General features: G+C 33.5%; 2 protein-coding genes across 2 annotated transcripts; one reads left to right on the top strand and one right to left on the bottom strand.

The window, feature by feature from the left end:
* Nucleotides 1-1045: 1045 nt before the first annotated feature.
* LOC132176892 (C2H2 and C2HC zinc fingers superfamily protein) lies at nucleotides 1046-1727 on the bottom strand. The gene has a single exon (XM_059589051.2). It carries the CDS (start codon nucleotides 1621-1623, stop codon nucleotides 1093-1095), a length of 531 nt encoding a protein of 176 aa, XP_059445034.1. The 5' UTR covers nucleotides 1624-1727; the 3' UTR covers nucleotides 1046-1092.
* Nucleotides 1728-11691: 9964 nt separating this feature from the next.
* Nucleotides 11692-13379, top strand: LOC132178271 (uncharacterized). The gene is made up of 5 exons (XM_088515668.1): nucleotides 11692-11980; nucleotides 12036-12410; nucleotides 12578-12825; nucleotides 12976-13188; nucleotides 13305-13379. The coding sequence occupies exons 1-5, from the start codon at nucleotides 11692-11694 to the stop codon at nucleotides 13377-13379; spliced, it is 1200 nt and encodes a 399-aa protein (XP_088371794.1).
* The last annotated feature ends 3290 nt before the right edge of the window (nucleotides 13380-16669 follow it).

Raw genomic sequence — 16669 nt, 5'->3', positions numbered from 1 at the left:
GACACCCATGAACCCAATACAGTTGTTCAGACTTTTTTGGTAACGAGCACTTTATGTAATGCCTTCTGCAGTTTGTCGTCCGAACTTATCCTCTTCTTGTCCAGATTCCCAATTTTGTACTTGTCTTCTTTCAAGAGTTTCTTCACATTCTCTAATTGCAGACCTAAGTACGAGCTACCCAAAATCCCCAAAACATAAAATCAAGTTTTGAACATCGTATAAGCCAATATGAAATAATTTGCAAATTAACCTAGTCTAGGAAGATTACAATATGAAATAATTTACAAATATTGTAGCATATATGGCATACTAGGGCGTTATAGTTCAATTAGAAACCGCTCAAATAGCGCAAGGAGGAAAAGAAAAAGTCCCATTATGTTTCCAGTATTGTTAATATGATACTTCTAATAATATATTACAAGAAAATAGCGTGTGCGGCATTATTTAGATAAACAATGTGAATTTGAAAGATTAGAAAATGATCTTGTCATTCTGAATCCTTTGATGCAAATCATAAGGGGGTTTCAGTTTATTTTAACAATGTGAAGTTCATTACGTCATGAAGGGAAAAGACAAGGAAATAAAATCTTGAAGATCGATCATAGTACAACATTGTAGGCCTGGGTTTTGTTTATTTATTTATTACTGGATACCTTAAGGCAGGACCACTTTGTATACCTACCCTTTTAAGGGCAAACCCTATATGTGCCCCTCACATGAATCAGATAAACAATATCGAATGCTTTATGGTAAAGATATAGGTGAATCTTTTATAATATAAAAGATGCCTAAGGTTAAAATGAAAATCCCTTATACTGTCAAAAACTTGAGAACATGGCATATTAAAATAAGTTACGAACTTACGATACAATTACCTCTAACAAGTCTTCCTCCACTTCCTCTCCCATTCTTTGTGCAACTTAATTTGGACAAGAAATCTCTCGTTTCTGCTTCTCACTTTCAAAATAAAGATTTCCTTATATTTGCATGTAGGATGACAACTATATATGTATATGTAATCTCATGAAATCCATTTTGGCTCAAGCATATAGTCTATATATATATATATAATCCTTCACAAAGAAACCAGATTCAGTGTGGATCATGACCTAGTCGAAGCTCCAAATCCACTTCTTCATCGTTGTTAACTCCCCTCTTCATTCCATCATCCTCTACTTGCATGGAGCCGATTTGAAGGCTCAAATTTGCACCCAAAAGTTGTTGGTTCAAACACTTGGACCCAAACAAATCACTTTGATGGAAATTAGCGTGTGGGTGTGGCTGAAAATACGTATGACAATTCCTTTGCAATTGCGCCTCGAAAACTGGGGAATACTTTGATGCTTCGCATGAAACCGGTGAAATATATGTAGAAGAAGGGATGTAGTCCTCCTCGTTTGCTTTGTTTGAAAGCGAAGGGCTTCTGATTTTCTTGGTCTTGGCTCGATCTTTCCTGTGGATGTTCATATGCCCTCCCAAGGCCTGCGCGTTGTCGAAGCCCCGCTTGCAAAATGTGCACTCGTACGAGCTTTTACTGCCCATCTCGTCTTTCACTTGTTCTTGCCGATCATGATCATTCTCTTCGCTTGAAGTTTCCGACCCTCCTTGTTTGCCGGACTCCATACCGAGAGACCCTTTTCCGGCGATCTCGTTTTGGCGCAAAATTGATATGGCCGGGGATGGAAAGTAGTATATAGAGAGAGAGGGAGAGGGAGAGAGAGGGCCGGGGGGTGGGAAAGTAGGGTTTTGTAGAGAAGAAACGGTGTGAAGGGTGTGAGATAGAGACAACAGAAGACCTCGGCTTTGCCAATGAGGGTTTAGTGGATTTGTATTAAGTCATGAGACACTAGCAGTTTTGGCGTTTACTTGAAGACTTTTTCATTTAGCCGGCTCTGCAGTGGAGCGATCCTTATTTGGTGATGCTTATCTTTCTCTCTCTCTCTCTCTCTCTCTCTCTCTCTCTCTCTCTCTCTCTCTAATTTGCTTTTGATTTGGTTTTAATTTGTGCACTTGTTGCTCTCATTGAGGTTTTCTTGATGCAGCTGTTATCCAATGGACTGATTAATACAATTACAATAATGTTCATGTGAATTCGCCACTAATAGCAAGTATAGCATGAAAATGGTCCAGTTTAGGTGATACCCAATTATCTAAATTAATTAATGTATTCTTCATTACCCTTAATTAGACCTGTTTAAGGGTGAGATGGGATTAAGTAAAAGAAAAAAGTTGTTCATGAAATCCAAGGTTTAATTAAACTGCATGCCTTGCCAATCTTAGTTCTGGAACTGCAGCTGCAGTTCACGTGGCATGGGCCCTAAATGTATGCATCTTTTACATGTGATCGATAATAATTCTTGCATTTAAGAGGCGATGTTGATGCTAGGAAATGAGTGTGTCCATGAAAAACAAATGCTATCAAATCGCGTCAAAGTATCTTTAAGGCATAAATGAGAGAATTTTTTTTTTTTTTTTTGGTAGATCCGAACGGAAGGGGGGGAGGTCCTATGGAAATGCTATAAGAAACAAGGTGAGTAGCGGCCTATTTAGCTAAAAAGTGTGCACAAAAATTGGAACATATAGATACTTTTAAAGCACTCAAACTTTGAAAGAAAGAATGATCGAGAGTACATAATGTCAGTTACAATAGATACAAACTGCCAAGTGAAGAAGAGATGGAACTAATTTGCTGTAAGAATCACTAGAACGAATCTCTTTCTAAAGCAGCCAACAATGGAAATATAAATCGGCACATAAATGAGAGTAATTGAAATGGAAATTCTACAAATTCCATACGATCGATCAAGTCTTTATTTTTTTATTTTTAAATAAATGGGTCTAGCCTAGAAGCTAACGAGGCATAAGATGCAAATGGAGGGAGCAGTTCAAAAGGAATTAAATTGATTGCAACCCATTTATTTTTTAGACTGCAAATCTCTACCAGACAATATGTCTTGTAGTGTAGTAGTTGTTTTAGCATTAAAGATGGCCAAAAAAACGCGTTTACAGTGGCGTCAAATAATACTTGGGTTTGACGGTGTCTCTAAAATGATATCATGTATGAGGGCTTAATATATAGGAGGAGACAGCTACTTTTCAAGTTTATGTAACCCTCAAAGAATATTATAATCATAGTTATAATTTTAGATATAGTTTAGTGAAACATATTTGTACAAATGGAAGGAGGGAGTCAATGACAACTACGTGAGTGTTGTACTAAAACATAATTTGGAGGAGTTTTCATCCAACTGAACGAATTATCAAATTGATATCTATCATTATAATATATATAATTTTTGTGAATTTGCTATCCAGCGATTTTTATTTTTATTTTTTATGGCTAAGCTGTGAAGAGACTACTGTACGACAATGAGGTTTCTGCAAAATAAAAGCAATGTCAGAGGGTCACCGGTTGAGGATGAAGACTTTCATATGCTTAATTAAGTTAGCATATTTATTTTTGAGTAAGAAAATAAAAATTTGTCTCTAATTATCCATAAATTAGTGTGTGTTGAGAGAAGTATGTGAGAAATGAGAGGGGGAGAGGGTCGTCAAAGAGAGAGAGAGAGAGAGAGAGGAAGAGGAAAAAAAAAGACCCCTTCTCCTTCTTTCCTCTTTTTATGTAAAGATGCAAAAAATGTAGACACATGTTATTAGGTGAGTGGATAATGGCATATGGTAATAAGTGTAAAAAAATGGAGCCCACTAAGAGAGATTTTCTCCCCCCAACAATTTTCAAATGCATTTTCTTTTAAGACAGATGTTACATGGGATGTATACATTTGAAAATCACCCATACACTCTAAAGGTGTATATATCAATTGAGAAATGTTTGGTTTTATTCTCCGACATCTCTCTTATCCATTATCGTACAAAAGATGTGTAAATCTACCATTAAAGCAGATTCAATAGTGGTTTTTTTTTTTTTTTTTTTTTAATTTTTAATTTTTGATTTTTTAATTTGTCAAGCTTCCCCCCAATGATGATACCCTAAGTAAAATAAAAACAAAAAATACTAAAACTTCCAGAAAAAAACCTAAAACTAAAAAAAATAAAAAATCAAAAGGGTGGCAAATTTAAAATTAAAAAAAAAAAAAAGAAATCCTTTCTATAAGAAAAAAATTAAAAAATTTTGATTTTTTTTTTTGTTATAAAAATTGAAAATTTTCATTTTTTATAACTTTTTTAAATAAAAATTTCCGTTTTAAACAAATTAACAATTTTCGCTTTCTAAAACAAAATTAAAAAAAAAATGTTTTTTTTTTAAAAAAAAATAAAATTTCCATTTTTAAAAAAATATTCATTAAAAAAAAATTCGTTTTAAAAAAATTTCATTAAAAAAAAAACAAATTAAAAATGTTCGTTTCAAAAATAATCTTTTTAAATTATTTTTTATTTTTTTTTAATTTATAAGGGCATTTTTGTCTTATTAAGAAATATATAGGGGCATTTTTATCTTTTTGCTAGCCTTAGGAGAAACATTGACAATGTTTAGGTAGTTTGGGGGGAGGGGGGAGGGGAAAGATTGTCACAATTGAAAGTTTGGAGGTGACATTTATTAATTTGGTGGTAGTTTGAAGGAGGCATGTAGACTTTACTAGAAAAAAAAAAAAAAAAAAAAAAAAAAAAAAGATAGACAATAAATGTGTAGGAGAATGACACCAAACAAATCTCATACAAAGTTGAAAATATACACTAAAGCCATATCTTAGTATAAACGATTGGTTTAGAAGAATTTTTTACAATCCACTTTAGAGAAAAGCTAGAAAAGATTTTCCAAATAATCTAACTAGATAAAGAGAGAAATTTCCTAGTAGAAAGTATTTTTGTTGGGCTTATGGGCCTGAAAATCAATATTCCATCCATAGATGGGCCCAACTGAGTTCTTTTTATACGTCTGATTATAAATTTATAATAACTAAATTAAATGTACACGATTTCTACGTATTAAGAATGCGCGCACATTTTTATTATTATTCCAAACATAGTTTCTGGTTGGATCCAGAATACTGGTTCAAAGAATTAATGGGTCGAAGTTGGAAGCCCAGGTCAGAACCATTCTGTACTGGGTTAATTAGACTCCGACCCGGCCCAAAGAGATGAAAATCTGTTTCCATTTCAATTTTCTTAATTTCTGCTCCAATCTAGAAAAAGAAAAAGTCTAAAACAACGAATCCAACTCTCTCTCTCTCTCTCTCTCTCTCTCTATATATATATATATATACATATATAATGTAAATCATTGATAAGCCTTTTGCTTTCATAGCACCAATTATGAAGTGACATGTCAGCATAATTACAAATTTCTTACACCACCATAAACAACTATAAATCACACGAGCTTACTATAAAAATTTATGTTACCTCTGTATTCATGTTGTACGTATGTACAAGTGACTCTCTCAACTTTGACTATATTCTCTTTTAAAATTGAGTTTTTCCAATGGAAAAAAAGTACTGTATTTAGAAAAATTTATGTTATTTGTAATGCCTCCACACTAATTAAAAAAAAAAAAATGATCTTAGGCAAAACTAATTATCTTTAAAGACAACATTTACTAACATCAATACCATTTATACTGAGCTTACAAAAATTATAACTACAGAGTAACACATCTACTCACTGTATATTCTAATGAAACTGGACTAAATGAGTTATTCTTTTGGCATCTTCATCTCAACGAAATGTTCGTTCTAACGGTTTACGAAACATTCTGACTTGCAAAACATGATGTGTTTGAAAATGAAAAATATTTGTGTAAGTTCACAACTTAGTAAGTAAATTGTTGCATAATTTATTGTGTGATGAGCCTTAAGTGCCACAAACATATTTCATACACTTTTTTTTTTTTTTTGTAAGATATTTCATACACTTTTGAGATTATCAAGAATGTTACGGTTTTCATCAAAATTATAAATATTGTCTCGGTTAGTACATTAATATAGAAATGGGTTTTGTATTAAACTAATTAAAGTAAGCTTAATTTAGGGCAATTCACATTTAATGCATCAAAACATGCTAATTGGAATTCAAATATATATTATAATCATAACTTTCTTCATATGGTTAACCCAAAATTTTAACCACTTTACAGCAGGAAAGTGAGCCACTCTCCTGAGGGACTTGTAGTACAACATCGGTGCCCCAATGTTGCCATATACTGCTTATCAAAACCGACCCAACCAAGTTCGACCCTTGGTGATCCACACTATGGGTATGTCAGTCACACTATAAATCTCTAGTACAGAAGTGACTCTGATATGAATTGGACCATAGGGTAAAGTGTATATACTGTATTGGTAGCCGCCATCCATTCATGGTGATCCGCCGTATATTTTTCGATTATCCAAAAATATTGCTATTATAAGCAATTATAATAACCTAATGAAAAGTAATGCTCATAAGATCAATCATTTAGAAAATTAGCATGTAGGAAACTTTTCATCAGAAAACATCGTATTTGCATAATTTAAGAGCTGATATATTCTGTAAGCATTTACTTACCTTACTTGATCAGCCTCAGCCTCTAACATCTTACTTCACAACTGACAACAGTGCAAATCACACTCTAGTACGAGACACATAATATGCTAAAAGTTTTAATCTTACACGTATGACCTAATCATATACTTTTGTTTTTACATACACTTGTATTGCCAAGTAATAAATAAAAGTACGAAAATATCATAGTCATGTGAGGCCAGGGTCCTTGTTGTTGAATGCAATGCAAAAGCTAGGGAATGAGCAAAGATGCTGATAAGGACCGACTGGCTTACTTTATGCCATGCCCCCCACCCCTCCTTTCTCACAACTTTCACCCCATTGATTAATTAGTATTGAATTCCTTTCCATTATTTTCTTGCACATTATGTCAAACCAACGTATACCATATACTCTTAATTTAGTCTTAGGTGTGACACATCGCTGTCTTTCTTAGGTAAGTTTTAGTCTTAAGCTCTTTGCCTTGTGACGTTGAAAGCAATTTTTCTATAAACTCCTTTTCACAAGAAAAGAAAAGGTGAGTTGATGAAATACAACGTTGTTATATGGCTCGTGTTATTTGGGATTTATAGTCATAAGAGACAACATTCTTGTAAATGAAACTAATTTTTAATGCAATGTCACCTCGTATTATAAAGGTAAGTTTATAGTCAACCTGCATAATACTCCATAGTCGTGCTTAGTGGTGAAAGGCAGTTAGTAAAATTTACTAACCGCTTTCGCTAACCACCTAAACGATTAACCGCCTAGGCAATTAACGGTTAATAATCGTAATAACTGTTTTTTTTTTTTTAAAAAAAATTAAAATTAAAAGAAAAAACCAAAACAACCTTGTTTATATGGTAATACAATAATATGCACGATTAGGGGTGAAAAGGCGGGCGCTAACCGCTAACTGTCTAGTGGTTAGTGGTGTTTTCAAAAGCGCGAACCGCTAACCGCTTTTTAAATAATATAGATTTATATTTATATTTATATAGTATATTACTTATTAAGTAACATTAGTAAATATAAATTAATTGTATATAATTTATTTAATATACAATAAAAATATATTGTTTGTATGTTATATAATGTTTATAATATTAAGTTTTTAAAAAGATGAGTTGGGTATGAAGCCAAGAACGCTACACATGGGGAGTAGGTTTTCAATTTGCCTCTTGGTCTTGTCCCAAACTCCCACATGGACAAGTACAAGTGTTTTCAATTGCCTCTTATTTGTCCCACATCAAAAAAAAAAAAAAAAAAAAAAAAAAAAAAAACCACCACTTCCACCTTCACTCATCTATATAAAGCACATGTCCTTTCCTAATCGTTTAAATCTTACCTTAGTCAAGCACTTAAGTTGAGCGAGCCAAGAGCCAAGTTTCGAGTACTCGGCTTGCCTGGCAGGCGAGCTTAGCTAGCCAGGGAGAATGGCGAGCCGAGCCAAGCACAAATTTTAAAATTTTTTTTTTCCTTTAAAAAATGGTTAACCGCTAACTGTTTCAATAACCGCTAACCGCCTAAGTGGTTAGTAAATTTTAGTAACTGCCTATACGTTATTGTATAAAAACGATGTCGTTTCATGTATGTATGTATATTAGCGGTTAATGCGACTAGTATAACTCATATTTTTGGTTAATGAAGTCAAAGTATTTGAGTAGGTGAGTTAAATAAGAACTCTTTCACATTTAACATAAAATTGTTAATAATTTGAACAACAAATTCCTAGATATCCGAATTCAAAGTTCATTCGTATTAATTCAACGTGGCTAGCTTTAACAACCATCCAACACTTTCTGCCCCTCTAAAATGCAAAACAATCCAAGTGATAGTTCGTATTTAAGACACAATTTACGAATTTGACATCAGGATTCAATATCTGGCCGGTTGGTTTGTACATTGCAAGGGCTTTGCCTGTGGCTATTGTTGAACTTTGGCAAAATTATATGTCGTGGGCAAAACCGGTTCCTGATCCATATATATGATGGCAAAAAAGGTGACGTGGAGGTACCCGCTCCTATGGTTCTAGCACTCACTCACCTATCTCACCTGTCAGTATCCGACTTGAATGAGGGAGGAGCTTGTACGTTTCATGATTGCAAATGAATGTTGCCATGTGCTCTTCCTTCAACTCTCTTACATTTTATTGCTCATTTCCTTTGACCGAAACCATGTATTGTGCATATATTAGTGAAGAATTTCGCAGCTATATATAACATTACTCAATTATCTTATAGATTGAGCGGCATCGGGACCTAATTAAAGGAGTTTCTCCTTCAAAACTTATCACACCATAATTCCTGAAACTTGATGAGCATTGATGCATGTTCTAAACTGATGTAGAGAGAGAGAGAGATTTATCATGAAGAGAAGAGTGAAAGAAAATAGAATGTGGAAAGAAATTAAATACAAAACAGAATAAAGAAAACAAACACAAGAAATTAATATGGTTCGGTCTATGACCTACGTCCACGATAAAATTCAAAAGACTACATTTTTATCTTATTAATTCATTTATGAGTTTACAATATTCAAAATGCTCTATTTATAGAGCTTACACATAAAATATAATCTTAATCAAATCCCTTAATGGAGGTGATTCAATCTCATAAAATCCCAAGTTATGCTAATTTAATCCTTATCAAATTCTTAACTTAAGAGTAATTCAAATATACTCTAACATCCCTTCAAACTCAATGTCGAAGATTTTGAAAGCTTGAGTTTGATTTTTTCTTTTGTTAGACACCATAGTGGTAGGCAATGACGGCCTATGATGGTGGTCAAAAACTCGTTGGAGTCGGTATGTAGCAGTGGCAGTGACTTGATTTGATGGCGGTCGGAAATAGTGACCGGATGGGCCTTTAACAATAAGCCAAATTTTTGGGGCCGAATTGTAGGCCGAAAAGAGAGCTAACAAAGGGTTGAAATGGGCTAGGCCAATTATGGGCCTTAAATGGGCTTGGGTCTTCAAACAATACCACAAAGGCCAAGCTTGAGTCATTAACAATATCACAAACGCCTAAAGATGCATGTGAAGAAGGCTATGTTTGTTAAAATTTCTATAAAGCCTTTTTTCTTTTTTCTTTTTTCTTTTCTAACATTAATTAAAACCCTTTCGAGAAAAAAAATTTATAAATTAAAAATGAAATGCTCTTCAAAATACAGAACACAAAACACTTTTCAAAAGACAACAAACACAACACAATACACGTTTTAGAAAACATCCCATGAATATTTTGAGAAAATACGTATTTACTTTTTCAAGCGTGTAGGCTAACTTGTTAAATAAAAAATTAAAAAAAAAATGCAGCCGCATGGCCACCCTAGTAACCAAAAATTTCAGAACGTACACTTTTCCATAATTCCTTCTTTGAGCCAATATATACAAGAAAAAAAATTTCGCTGTTACGTCTTTGCAATAAAAGTTGGATGAATAATAAGTACTACATTATAAAAACAAAAATTAGACGTCTTTACTTCATGAATGCAAGAAGTTGAGTTTGTGGGGGGAATCAGAAAGAAATTTCCAATTACTAAAAAGAAAATGCCTTGTTAGTTGTTAAAAAAAAGAAAAAGAAAAATATAAGTTGTTACGCATATATCTTTGACCCATTTACACGACTTTATTGGATGATTCACTATGAGATTATGTGGAAGTAATGATATTTAATCTCTTTTTCAAAATGAGTCTTTATTGGATATATATATATGCACAAGAGTTTTTGCATATGTTTCTCTTCAATGTCATCTAGTTACGTACATAGAATTGATACATATATAATCTCCTTGTCCAACGCCATATATGCATGACCAAATAATGAAATTCCTAACGATATTGACCTAAACCAAGCTATGATTTACTTGTTCATCGCTAATGATCCATATTGGGCCTAATTCCCAAAGATAGCTTGCTTCCAGCATATCGCCGGCCTGAAGAATACTTAGTCCAACCCATGGAAGCATCATGTTTATGCTCGAATGCACCTGATGTAACACCTAGGTACCATATTGAAAAGATGATGAGTAGCTCATATAGAGTGGGTGGTTCATAAAAATAGTTATAAGTGTTAAGTCTTATATTGTCTAATTGTTAGGTGAAACTGAGCTTTATAAAAAATTCTAAGGAAGTTCTAAATTGACAAGTCTTTTTGGAGTAATAAAGCAGATGTGGCTAGTGTTTTTTCTGGGTCGTTACAAATAGTATCAAAGCTACATTGTAATACCTGGTCATGTGGTACTAGAGTACGACATGACGTGGCCTTGATGACAATGTTAGGAGAGTGAGAGTTTGTAACAACCCAATCCCATTTTGGGAAAATGAGGAGTAATTCACATAGAATAAGTGATTTATAAAGATAGTCAAGAGTGTTAATTCTCACATTTCCTAGTTACTACATGAAACTGAGTTTTATAAAAAATTTTAGGGAAACTCCAAATTGACTAATTATTTTAGGGTGGTACCATAGATGTGGCTAGCGTTTTTTCATAGATTGTTACACCTGATGACCAAATAAAGCGTCGTGCCCCAAGACGGTTTCTAGCAAGGCTGCTGGCCCAAAAATGCTTGGTTCAAGTCATGGACTCATCAAGTGTACATTCTTGTTCGACTAACGATCAGATATGGCGCCAAGCCTAAATAATCCCAATAGCATGCTTGAAGCCCAAGTCGTCTAGAGACACACCATGCATGCTTCGAGTGTCGACTAGTGCAGCGAATCATGCACCCTGCCAACTGCCTTTGTTATAAATAATGCAAAATGTGTTCCTATTTCTTAGCTTGTTAGTTGAGTAGTGAGTTATTGGTTCCTATTAAATGGCTTGTTATTTGTTTCAACATTATCTTTATTGTATGCACGTTGAGTCCTTGAGTTTAGGAGTTTAGTAATTACTTAGTGCTTCATGTTATTCTAGTAGTGGTTAAGTGAGTCCTTGTTTTTAGGTGTAAGTGGTTCAATTGTAATCTATTTAAATGGTTTACTTAATGAATTATAACATCAGTTTATCCAGAATATATTTGCTTTCACTTTGTTTTTACCTCTCTCATCCTAACAGTTGTAGAGAGGATACTATTGCTTATGCATCTATCTTTCTAATTCTTAACATCTGGTATTAGAGCAAGATTTATGGCAAGCAACGGTGTTAACCCCTCAAATCCATCACTCCCACCCTTACAATGAGTTGGGTATGATAGTTGGAGTACAAAGATGAAGACTCTCTTTATCTCCCAAGACGTATGGGATTTAGTAGATAAAGGTTATACAGAAACTGGTATTTCTACAAACACATTCAAAGTGTTTCGAAAGAAAGATGCCAAGGCTTTGTTTTTCATTCAACAAGCTGTGGATGACTCCATCTTTCCCCGAATTGCTACTGCAACAAAGTCGAAGGATGCTTGTGATGCATTGCAGAATGGGTATCAAGGTATTGTCAAGGTATTGACCATCAAACTTCAAACTCTTCGTAGAAATTTTGAAAGTTTGATGATGAAAGAAGGTGAGTCTATGCATGATTATTTCTCTAATATGCTAGACGTTGTGAATCAAATCAGAAAATTTGGTGAAAATTTATTTGATCAGAAAGTTGTTGAAAAAATATGAGAAGTATGATTATGTGGTGGCTGCTATAGAAGAATCTAAGGATTTAAGTGTGCCAACGGTTGATGAATTACTTGGCTCATTGCAATGTCATGAAGAAAAGATGAAAAGATATAAAGAAAATTCTATAGAAAATGCATTTCATACTAAATTGCAGTTTCCTAAAGGCAAAACAAGTGGTGTGACTAATGAGTCTGCCGGCGAGGGTTCAACCACAAGAAGGCTTGGAGGCCAGTTTTTCCATGGGAGAAGAGGTGGTCGAGGTAGTGGACATTCAAGTAACAACTACCAATATCATAATGGAAAAGAAGTTGAAGCTGGTAATGAAGGTGAAAATTCTTACTGAAAATCCCAATGTTATTATTGTAAAAATTATGGCCATATAGAGCGGTATTGTAAGCTCAAAGAAAAACAAACAAACTTTGCGAAGAAAAAGAGAAAAATGAAGCAGAAAGCTTGTTTCTTGCGTGTTATGCTGTTAAAGAATGTGCGCCAGATGATTGGTATATTGATAGTGGGTGCAATAATCACATGACACCCAATTTGAAAGCCTTCATTAGCTTGGATAAATCCGTAAAAAGCAAAGTGAAGATGGGTGATGGAACCATATGTTCAGCCCATGGCAAAGGTAATGTAAAGCTGAACTCATGTGGAATGGACATCATATACAATGTTTTGTATGTTCCTGATTTAGATACAAATCTGTTAAGTGTGAGGCAATTTATAAAAGAAGGTTATTCTCTTGTATTTGAAGATTTCTCATGTTATGTGTATAAAAACAAAACCAAGAAGGATTTGTTACTCCATATCCCTATTGTTAAAAACAAAATGTTTCCTCTTAATTTTGCTGAGAAAAAGTAAGCACTTAAGGTGGATGGTTTGCCTTCAATTTAGCAAAGTGATGAAGGAATTTATACATCTCAAAAGGAGTATGGAAGTGATCCTTTTGAAAAGTATGGGATGCATGATTGCAACCCAAGGAAGACTCCTATGAACACCAATCAGAAATTCAGTTTGAATTTTGAAGAAGCTAAGGTTGATGCTAGGATTTATCAAACTTTGATTGGAAGTAATCTTTTTGAAATACTTTATGGTGCTACGATAATGGTGCTGAAATATGTGAAAGAGACATGCTCCTATAGTCTTTGGTATACTAACGTTAACGGTTGTGAATTGTGTGATTTTTTTGATAGTAATTTGTTTGGTTTATTGGATGATTGTAGAACAACGGGGTGCGTCTTCGCCCTTGGTTTGGGAAAAATTGTTTGGAGTTCAAAGAAGTAGAGATATTGATGTAATCTATTGCTGAAGTTGAGTATATTGATGTAATCTCAACAACTTGTGAAGCTTTTTGGCTAAGAAGAATTTTAGAAGATATGAAGCAACATCAACGAGAAGCTACAAATGAAGAGCTTGCAAATATCTTCACAAAGTCCATTCTTTTAAATAAATTCATTCAATTTAGAGATTTGTTAGAAGTTGTAAACATTCTGCATTAAGGGGGAGTGTTAGAAATAATGCAAAATGTGTTCCTATTTCTTAGCTTGTTAGAGCATTCCCAATGGAAGAGCCAAATGTTACTTTTATTTAAAATAGCTCTTCAAATGTTTAAAAAACATCTTACATTGGATTAGCCAAAAGAAAATGTAAAATAGATATTTGATTGGAAGAGCTAAAAAAAAAGTTAAATGTAGCAGCACTTTTCAAGGGAGCTATTTTATTTTTCATTGTTTCTCTCACCTGTTTTCTCTTTTTCGCAAATATTTTCCTACTTTTTCTTTGCATGTTCTTTTTTCGCAATTTTTTTTTTCCATTTTTCCTCTCACATGTTCTCTTTTTCCCAAAACTTTTCTTACTTTTAATAATATTTTAATAGAATATATAGAAATATAGCTAATCGGATGTAGATACATTTAAAAATGGTTTAGCTAAACTAGATAAAAGTGAGTTTTGATGAGCTATTTTACATAAAAATATGGCTTCTCCATTGGGAATGCTCTTAGAGCATTCCCAATGGAATAGTCAAATGTTACTTTTATCTAAAATGACTCCTCAAATATTTAAAAAAAACCCCTACATTGGATTAACAAAAAAAAAAGGGTGTAAAATAGATATTTGATTGGAAGAGCTAAAAAAAAGCTAAATGTAGCAGCACTTTTCAAGGAAGCCATTTTATTTTTTATTGTTTCTTTCACCTGTTTTCTTTTTTTCCCAAATCTTTTCTTACTTTTTCTCTCGCATGTTCTCTTTTTCCCAAATCTTTTCCCATTTTTCCTCTCACATGTTCTCTTTTTGCCAAAACTTTTCTCACTTTTAATGATATTTAAATGACATAGATAAAAATATAGCTAATCAGATGTATGAGACTTTTAAAAATTTATTAGCTAAACTAGATAAAGTGCGTTTTGAGAAGCCATTTTGCATAAAAATTTAGCTCCTCCATTATGAAAGCTCTTAGTTGAGTAGTGGGTTAGTGGTTCCTATTAAATAACTTGTTATTTGTTTCAGCATTATCTTTATTGTATGCAACACGTTGAGTTCTTGAGTCTAGGAGTTTAGTAATTACTTAGTGCCCCATGTTATTCTAGTAGTGGTTAAGTGGGTCGTTGTTTTTAAGTGTAAGTGGTTCAATTATATATAGTTTATTTAAATGGTTTACTTAATGAATTATAACATCAGTTTATCCAGAATATATTTGCTTTCACTTTGTTTTTACCTCTCTCGTTCTAACAGTTGTAGAGAGAAGACTATTGCTTGTGCATCTATCTTTCTAATTCTTAACAGCCTTGTATCGCTCATAACGTTCTCCTAAAGTTGTACTTCCACAAAGGAGGTACGCTACAATTCCTCTCTCTCTTTCCAATGTTATCTTAACGGAATAATCTCCAAGTCAAACTGACGGGGTCCGTGTAATGGGCAAGGCCTATAAAAGGAGTTGTCCAATTCACATGCAAAAGATATATCTTAATCAATTCACCAATTGCTCTACAAATTTCCTTTTTCCTGAACACGGGCTTGAATTTCGGACGGAAACCGCCCGTACCACCACCACCGGCTCCCTCTAATTACCTCTTGCAATTTCCTTCCTAGCTGGTGGCGTAAAGTCTTCTGCATCAACAGATCTCATTCATCAACTTAAGCCTCACTAAATTATCATGAGAGGATTATCCCATTTATCAATTTAACTGTTTTTTTTTTTTTTTCTTTTTTAAATAGCAGTTTGATTATAAATTATATTAATATTGCGAAAGTAAAGGTTGGGGGTGGGGCAGTGACGTAGTGGTTTGTAAGTATGCGAGTGTCGTGATGACTAAGTGCTATCTTGGGAAAGAGTTTGGGTCTCTCAGTTCTCTGTAATGCTTCAAACTGACCTAAAAAATTCATTCCATTTTAGGAAAAGCCATCATACCGTTTGACGCCCAGACAATGTCGGGAACATGCAAACCATCAGATTTCGGGAAAAGCATCCAATGACCATCTCATTTATCATTGACATGGTAACCATGATTGATGATTGTCTCAGTGATTCGTAATTACAGATGTGAATGACAAAGATTTCTTACATCTATCTACCTATCTCCATGTAACTTTTCATTTTCATTCTTGTTTTTTCGTTTGTACTCACTATCAAGTAGATACTATTATAATGCTAACGTTGTTCTATGAAATCTTTGTTGTCTTGGAACAAGATACTTTTCTGAACCCACAATCATGCTTTATATCTACACGACTTTCCTTTTTACTCTTTGTTTTAATTTATGTTTTCTGTCATATTTTTAAAACTTTTAGGGTATTCTAGTACCATGTAGAATTTCTTAAATCTGGAATATCATGAATTGTAAAATGGTTTAATGAAATCTTGTCATATAAGCATTTATTATTTTCACCAATCCCAATATTTACCACTGAGAGAGAATTCATGTATAACCTTCTAGAGGAAAATTACTGATAAATATTTGCTTTGTTATTGGCAGGAAGACTTGCAAGCAAGAGAGTAACTTAAATCAGATTTAACTAGATGCATGGGCTTACGTCAGCAAGTAATTTTCTGCTTGCTTTTAAGTTTCACCCTCTACGAATAAGCCACAGCTAGAAAATGACATGGCATTATTGGCTTTATAATCATAAAAGAAAGACGTTGGAACTTGGTTCCAATAATGATTTACACTTTCATCATTGGAAAAATGAAGAAAGACTTTCATGGAGAAAGATGAGGGTGCATGCATGGAGAAAGAAAGACTTCCAAAAATTTACTAAATTCAAATTTCTTTTGCAGATCAATCCGGCCATGGTTTTCTTTCTAGAACCAAACATATAAGTGCAATATTTTCCTTGTGCAATCCATGCAGCCATGTTATATATGCTTGGTTAGGGCTATAAATACTTGTTAGGTTTCTGCTTTTATATATCACCAAAGTGGTTGATTTTTTATTTTTTATTTTGTTATAAGATAAAAAGGAAGGGGGAGAGGCAATTCAAGTGGTTGATAATAGGGTATATATACAATTAATATATTTGTTATTACAGAAACTTTATTTATTTTATTATATTGTAACACGAAACCCCAAATGATGGAACCTTCACAACA

Source organism: Corylus avellana, chromosome 4 (assembly GCF_965113065.1).
Source record: "Corylus avellana chromosome 4, dhCorAvel1.hap1.2, whole genome shotgun sequence".
NCBI lineage: Eukaryota > Viridiplantae > Streptophyta > Magnoliopsida > Fagales > Betulaceae > Corylus > Corylus avellana.
The sequence above is the reverse complement of the archived record's forward strand: the minus strand, read 5'-3'. Positions and strand labels throughout refer to the sequence as shown.